The 7942-nt window shown below is 46.1% G+C and overlaps 1 protein-coding gene across 2 annotated transcripts in view; it reads left to right on the plus strand.

Moving 5' to 3' along the window:
- The window catches only part of LOC116852896 (homeobox protein aristaless-like), a 170325-nt gene extending 162838 nt beyond the window's left edge, over positions 1–7487 (plus strand). For both annotated transcript variants that reach the window (XM_032833675.1, XM_032833676.1), the window contains exon 4: positions 5173–7487. In XM_032833675.1, coding sequence (XP_032689566.1) covers positions 5173–5772 — 600 coding nt within the window. In that variant the 3' untranslated portion in view covers positions 5773–7487. The remainder of the gene's footprint in view (positions 1–5172) is intronic.
- Positions 7488–7942: the final 455 nt, after the last annotated feature.

Raw genomic sequence — 7942 nt, forward strand, 5'->3', positions numbered from 1 at the left:
CTGGCGCCATGGCGCTCGGACTGCGCGCTCCTCGACGCGGAAGAAGTCCCGGCCACGATGGACGGATCTCTTCGACGAAATCGCCGGAGCCGCGGAGTTTTTCCGTCGCCGTCGTCGCCGTCGCCGCTGTCGGGTCGGTCGTCATCGTTCCCAGCCGCCGATCTTTCAAAGGGATACACGCTCGTACGGCGCGGATTATTTACAAGACTGCTTGCGCGTCGCGTCGTCGGTATCATCTTCGCGTGCCGCCCCTCGCGCGTATATTTTTAACTCTTCGCCACGAGTAATATGGCGTAATAGATAACTGTCACGATAGCTCATCTGGGAATTTTTCGTGTTATTAGAACGGCGACGCTAATCGCCCGTGACTTCTCGTTTTATCAGCGAGAAGAGAGAGAGAGAGAGAGAGAGAGAGAGAGAGAGAGAGAGAGAGAGAGAAACCCTTCTAATCTCCCATACGTCTAAGCGAGATTCCGTACGGCGGCGGGCGAACGGCACACGTTCGACTCGGATGCCTCCTCCGCGAGCGACGAAAATCGAAATATAAGTACACGGGGGTTGTAATCGATTATTGCGCAACCGTAAATCTCGCGTTTCGTCCGCCTCGTCGTGAACGCGCCGCGAAAGAATAATTAATTTAAGCGATATTGTCCGGAGCGTTAATGTCCAGCTGGTCGATTTATCAATTATATACGACGTGCAATTAAATATAACAATTAGCGTGAGAATTTAAAAATAAAATTCGCTCGAATGTCAGAGAGAGGGAAATAATATAAGCGCGGAAAGTTACAACAACGGACAATTGCAACTGGTTAAAATGTTTCATCGCGCAACTGTTGTCGGCTCTTGCAAACATCGCGCTGGGCTAATAAGTGTAAATAGATATTATTTCGTTATTCTGTCTGAATATAAGATTCTTGCGAGAGGAATCTTAAAGATCACACTAAAGATCTGTCCCTCTCAGCTGAACTAGCCTATGAAAAATGTAGTTCTATCTAGTTATTCATCTGTTTAGTTCGGTTTTGTAAGATAGAATTCTATCTAGATGGGCCATTTAGTTGCAACGGAACTTTGTTCCTTTCTCCTTGAACGCTGAATCACATATTCATTTCACTCTAACGCCAAAAAGCGCGACCCAGCTCAACGGAGAATCTTAAGCTTCGTGAAATCAGACCTCGACCAAAAGTCTCGCGGGCATTAATACCGCGATCGCGTTATTTAATAGCGCCGTCTCTTCAAACGCAGCGAAATCATTTTCTCGACAGCGAGCTACCAGGGATAAAATAACCGTGGAGCCGCAGCTCGGTCGAGCCGGTGGAGCCGATGATCGAGGCGATCATCGAATCGCAGAGTCATCGGGCATACGTCTATCCTCGTCCGCGCGATGACGAGGCCGCACCGTGACGAACCGTATTGGGAGTGTCTACATCTCCCGGCGGTACTTTTGATTCCCAAACCCGCGACCTGCTGCCGTGAGCGGCAGTGAAACGGCAGTGTGGAACGCGTGGAGTTCGTGTCCTATTCGGCGCGGGAATCCCGCACGCGGCCGGGGCAAAACGAGCCTCTCCTCTCGTACATGGGAAAAACAAGCGAGCCGTGTAAGGTCCCCGACTATTACGAGGTCTCATGAGCGACCAGGAGAATGAAAAGGAGAGGCATCATCCTTCGGTACCAGCGTCCACGTTCCTTCTACGTGACGCGCCGCCGACTCGATTCTTATGACGCGGCGCATCACGTAGGAAGACGGATCTGAATGACGCTGTATATTATTGCAGGAAGTGACCGATCAAAAGGCTGATATAATTCTCAGAAATATCAAGGGCTTACGGGAGTTCATTGGATCTCATCGACTCGAATGATGAGACGTTTTACAATCAGATAATTGTTTGGTTGAAACTGGCAGATAGCGATAGTAAACATTGGATTGATGCGAAAGATTTGTCATTTTTCTATTAAATTCTCGTGAGAAATATGTGTATTAAAAGGAAAATAGATCCTCGTCAGATGTCTAAAAAGTCGATGTTGTTCATCTTGTTGTGGTTTTTAAATACACGGAAAAAAATAATTTGCTGCAGCAGCAAACTAATTTGCTACATATGAACAGTTAAATATAATTCGCTGTGTTAACTACTTTTTACTTGCTGCAGAAACCTATTTTCTTGCTACGATAACAAGTCTACTTCTACAACAGAAAAGTGGCTAACGTAGCAAATTTGCTACAGATGGACAACTAAACATAATTTACTGCTTTAGCTACTTTTTTGGTTGCAGGAGCAGATTTTCTTGTTAGCATAGCAAGGAAATTGGCTAATACAGCAATACTTTGCTCCTGCAGCAAAGGAAAAGTGGCTAATACAGCAAATTATGTTTAGTTGTCCATATGTAGCAGATCTTTTTTTTCCGTACATGTAAACTTTCAATGTAGAATATGTGTTATTAGTATACAGGGTGGAGGAGCATTGGTACTTTTATCCTTACATCGAATAGCTTTAAGGAAAGAGCAATCACCTAAAGTTCAACGTATAAATTGCTAAGAGGGCCGTTCAGTGAATGTCTCGACGAAGGAAACCTCGCCAGACGGTGGCGAGCAACCGTTCGCACGATTACCCGACGTAGAATCTCGTTGGGCATATCGAGAGTCGCGCTGCTCAAGCGGTAACGTGAAACATCTTCCTCACCGGAAACGATAAAAGATCCCGGATAACTTTCAGAATAGATTGCCGCTTTTCTCTCTCTCTCTCTTCTCTCTCTTTTTCTCTCTCGACAAGTTCTACTCGAACAATCGACGTAACGAGCCGCGCTCGGAATTCGCGCTATGGCCGTCCGTTCGCCCGTCCGTCCGTTCGTTCGTTCGTTCGTCCTCCCCCCCTCCCCCTGTGAAAGAAACACAAAATGATACAAAAATTCCGATGCCCGCCGGAATTGCGGCAGGTGTGCTCGCGCGGAGAGATTGGATAAGTTGGAATTGTTGTTGTCCTACGCTCGTTCGTCATTGCAACCTGTCACGAGACGAGTGACGAGAGAGAAAACCTTGCCCCCTGTTTCTCCCTTCCTCCCCCCTTCCCTCTCGGCGCGACCTGATATTAAAACGAAATCGGCGATACGTTATTTGCGTTCGGCCGGGTCGCGCACGGCATAAAATCGACCCAACAACCGGAGATGGGACGGCGGAGGCAGCATGAAGAAACGATGGAAAAAGAGGAAAAGGGGAGAGAGGGGGGACGGCAGGAGAGCGAGGAGGAGCGGACTTCCGCTGAACTGATTAGAGCTCTCGGGGTCTCTTCGGGGAAGCCTCGCGATGGAATGGAATGCGCTGGAACCCGGTGGACGCACATCACGAACGACGTTTCGCTCGCGATCGTTATCCAATTTCTATTTAAACGAGAGTATTAGAAGTCGATCTCCCGCCGCGGCGTCTTCGTCGGCGGGGAACCTCCGCTCCGCGCGCGATTTCGCGAATACATTTGAGCCGAAAGACAGTAAGACTTTCATATTATCTACACTGCATAAACGACGTGAGAGAAGATTTGTTCTTAGCTAATTTGGTGATCTTCCAAACAGCGTATACGTGGAGAGAATTTCATAGCGAAAATTACTATGAAATTTTTTAACTGAAGAATAGATCGACATTTTGCAGTAATTCAGTATCATCTCATTTCATATGTGCTACTTATATTTCGGGAACTGAAATGTACTTGAAACGCTGCATAGGGAAAAAAGTTTGGTTGAATTAACTAATTTCTCTCTGGAGAAATATAAAGGACACAGGAAATTCTGCGGTTAAAGTTACCAGAATTTCAAGTTTACCAGAAATCTTGTTAACTTTAACAAAATTCTGGTAAATTCAACTGGAATTTTCTAGTTCGTTCATATTTCATCAGAAATTTGTTTAATCCAACTAAGCTTTTTTCTATGTATATTTTTAGCGAAATTTATGTTTCTAATGAAATTTACTATTATTCAGAAGGACGATTTGTTGTGATTATAAAATTAGAGAGGACAATCGTTGCGCTAATATGCTTTTAACAAACATGCAATTCTGTCAGGCTTCGCGCGCAGCGTTTCATTTGCAGAAAGAAAAAAGGATATTATGCATCGCGAGGTAATCCTTTCAGCCGGCGATACAGATTCCAGGTATTTCGAGTTACCAGAAACGAAAAGTGGGCCAAGGGATCGCTAACCTAACCTAACGGTTTTACGACAGCCGATATTTTGTTAATTTTCGAGGAGAAACGTAAAATTCAGGTAGAGAGACAGACGAGGACAAAAGAGGAAGATGAGGTGAAGGGTGAGAGGGAGACGCGCGGACGAGAGCAGAGATCTCTGCCTCGCAGCGATGTTCAGTTTCTTTGGAGTATCGACGATAATAATACGCTGTTCTCTGCCTTCCTGAAAAAGGGGAGAATGCGTCACTGTAACCGGAATTCGAACTCTCGCGGATCGTCAACAACTTCCAAGGAAGAAAGTATCTATCCACCTTCCGACCCGGAATCGAGAAGGAACGACTTATTTGAAACTTACGGCCGATATTGTCGATCCTGACTTGTCGACGCTGTCTGTTCACCGCGATGACTATAAACACAATCATTCAATTTTTATTACACAACACACGAGGGACATTTTAATGACCATTCGTAACTATTGGATGTTAGCTTTAACTACCCAGCGTTGCCCGAGCTACCATAAAATATCAAGTGGATTGAATCAGAAGCAATAGGGACTGTCCAGGTTTCATGGGATAACCTAACGATATTTTCCTAAAAAGTAATTGTACAAAATCAGATCGGTTAAAGAGTTCAGGAGTTTATAGGGAACATATAGACAGACGTTCTATCTTCTATGTATAGATTATATCCGAACGTTATCAACATTTTTCAATGTTGAGCAAGACAAACTTTAGAGAGAGAGAGAGAGAGAGATCGCGAGTGCACCGACTAAATATCAAGTATTTATATCTCGAAACAGTTTCCTCTTCCGGCCGATCATCAATGTCGGAGTGCCACTCGATAAACTGACCGCCCATCACGATTGCGCAACGCCAAGGATTCCGAAGGCCGGCGAAAAGAATCCTTCCGGACCCTCCCTTCCCTTTCCGATCGCCGTTATCGGCGCGGTCTCTAAGAGCCTTCCACGAACAACACGACGCCTAATCAGACCGCTCGTGTGTTCCAGGTCTGGTTTCAGAACAGGCGAGCCAAGTGGCGCAAGCAAGAGAAGGTCGGGCCCCAGGCGCACCCCTACAACCACCCGTACCTGAGCTCAGGTGCGCCACAAACGTCGCCGGTGATGACGCCGACCTTGCCGAACCCCTTCGCCCACCTGGGTACCTTCGCTCTGAGGAAGCCCTTCGACGCCTTTCGCTATCCGCCGCTGGGTCACGGCCCGGTCCTCCCCGGTAGTTACGCCGCGCATCCCTATCATCGCGCACCGCCGCCGCTGCTGCCGCCCGGCATGCCGCTGCCGTATACGACCGCCGCCTCTTTCCAGAGTCTGTTGGCGAACATTTCGGCAGCGCAGAGGCCGAAGCTGGTGCGCGGCTCGCCACCACCGTTGCCACCGCCGGCACCTGCGATCGCCTTGCCGCATCCACCTGTGGCACCGCCACCCCCGCCGCCACCGACGGCTACCTCTCCCCAGAGCTCGCCCACGGGTAGCGTGGGGCTGCCGGACATCGACAGGAGGACCAACAGCATCGCCTCCCTCAGACTCAAGGCTCGTGAGTACGAGCTGCATCAGGAGATGATGCGTAAGAACGGCGACCTCATAAGTTGAGATGCCGCTGATCGAAACGCGCGCGCGAAGACGAGCCGAATGTCGGACGGTCGTGAATCGATGGATCGCGAGATCTCCGGGGAGGGTGTAGTACGCTTGGTTTCAATACGGCTTCAGCATTCTCTCTTCGATGCGGAAGTTCGGAACGCAGCCAATTCCAACTTCACTTCGGGAGCTAGACAAGTTTTGAAACCGAATGTAATATCGAGAGGGATCGATACCGAGGAAGTGATATCGAGAAGGTTGAATCGTATACCCCCGTGTATGGATGCTTTTCAATTGTTTAGAGCCTGGAGTCGTTTAATGCGACACGCGATTTAGACGAAACTTCCAAATATTCTGCCGAATTTCGTACGCAAACGAGCACGATATTCGATCGAAAAACTTGGCGAAGTGATGGACAATGAGAACAGTCGAACGAATCTCAAGTGCTGCAATTTGTGCAAAGTTTTTCGCGTGACGAGGATCAACGTCAAAACTATTCGCGTCGATCAAAGTAAGCTGATTGATTGTTACTTGCTTAACCCTTATACTCCGGGCAGTTTTTTGAATGACTCTCTTACGGTCTTTGAAGTAAAAGCAGTTTTCTATATATGTCAAAGGATAAACTAGTAAAAGCATGACACATCGTCGCGCCATTATAGTGGTTTCCTGGATTGCACGGTAACTATTTCTCCAAATTGATATTTTTTTATGTGATCATGCAGAAACCTTTTCGTATTAAGAATTACTTATTCTTGGTAAAATTATGTAAAAATATATGTGTGATAAAACAGAATCAAAATATAAGACGAGATGTCTATTATTATTTGCATAAATTCCAACGTATATTATCAGTAAAACGCTAAAAACTATGAAATAACTATGTTTGTATATTTTTTTAAATTTCTTAAAAACTTTTTGAAGGTTTGAAGGTTTGAAGGTTTTATATTTTTATAAATTTTTGTTTTACTAACTTGTCTGTATGGAAAAGGTGGACAATAATAACAATAAAAATTGTATTTGATAAAAATTGCTAACGCGCCACTATAGTGGTTTCTCGGATTGTAAGGATTAAGTGTCCCATCGAGTTCTCATTCGTGATAGATGAAGAGTAATGAATCGCGATGAAGCCTGATCTAGCAGCTTCTATATCGTTCACCGTTCGCCACTATCCACGACATCGCATACAGAACGCGAAACCAGCGTCACGAGGTAACGGGGAACGCTAGGGAAGGAAGAGTGAAATCACCGTTACTCATGTACTGTACGTAGTTTGCAGCATTCGGTACGCGAAGGAACTGATGCAACTGCGCAAATCGAGAGGCTCGCTCACGCGTATATCGTTTGAATCTGTTTCACACGCGTCGAGAGAGGTAGGTTTCCTAATTAACTCGCATAATCGGTAGTCACATCGGCTCCCACTGAGGCTCTCATCTCTCGCATGTTGTACGACGAATGAATTTTGTTGGGCGATTGTGTGCGTCTGTGGCGCGGGACGAGAGCTCTCCTCGAAGCTTCGTAAGCTTCCTGTCCGAAGGAATTTGTCGTGGGACAATCGAGTCATTAGACTAATGTAGCGCGGATCGTTGGAGATACGTGCACGCAAAAAAAATTTCAGTTGATGCAACCAAATAAGAACCAACTGAAATTAGGTAATCAGAAACGATATCTCTGTTATGAAAACTAATATTTCTGTTGTCGCAACCGAAAATATTCGTCTGAACATTCAACGATATTAGAACTCGGTTGAGGCAACTGAGAACAATTGACTATACAGAAGTCTCATAAAGGAATTTTTCTGTTCCTACAGCCGAGTTTTCGTTTGATCCCTGGGAAATCGAAAATTCGGTTGCACCAACAGAATTCTTTTCTCCGTGTGTGAAACATCTCAGTTCTAGCGTGTCTCTCGAATTGCGTTACGTGACGGATCCGAGTTAAAGGTGGAATTTTTGCTCGGCTAATGAAGGTTAATGAAGGCAACAATTGGCGAGAGTACAAAGGCGATTTAAATGCGACGCGTGGCTGACAGCGAGAAACGTATTGTTTCGCGAGATAGTGTCATAAAAGAGTCATCAGCGAAAATTTTACGGGCATTCTTGTTGAATCCGTCACGATTAATTAAGAATCGCGTAAGCCGACGCTCTCTCGTTAAAAAATCGCGAGAGAGACAAGAGGAGTAGCCACTCGC

Source organism: Odontomachus brunneus, unplaced genomic scaffold (assembly GCF_010583005.1).
Source record: "Odontomachus brunneus isolate Ranch 3 - 2012 unplaced genomic scaffold, Obru_v1 Obru_scaffold_261, whole genome shotgun sequence".
Lineage (NCBI taxonomy): Eukaryota > Metazoa > Arthropoda > Insecta > Hymenoptera > Formicidae > Odontomachus > Odontomachus brunneus.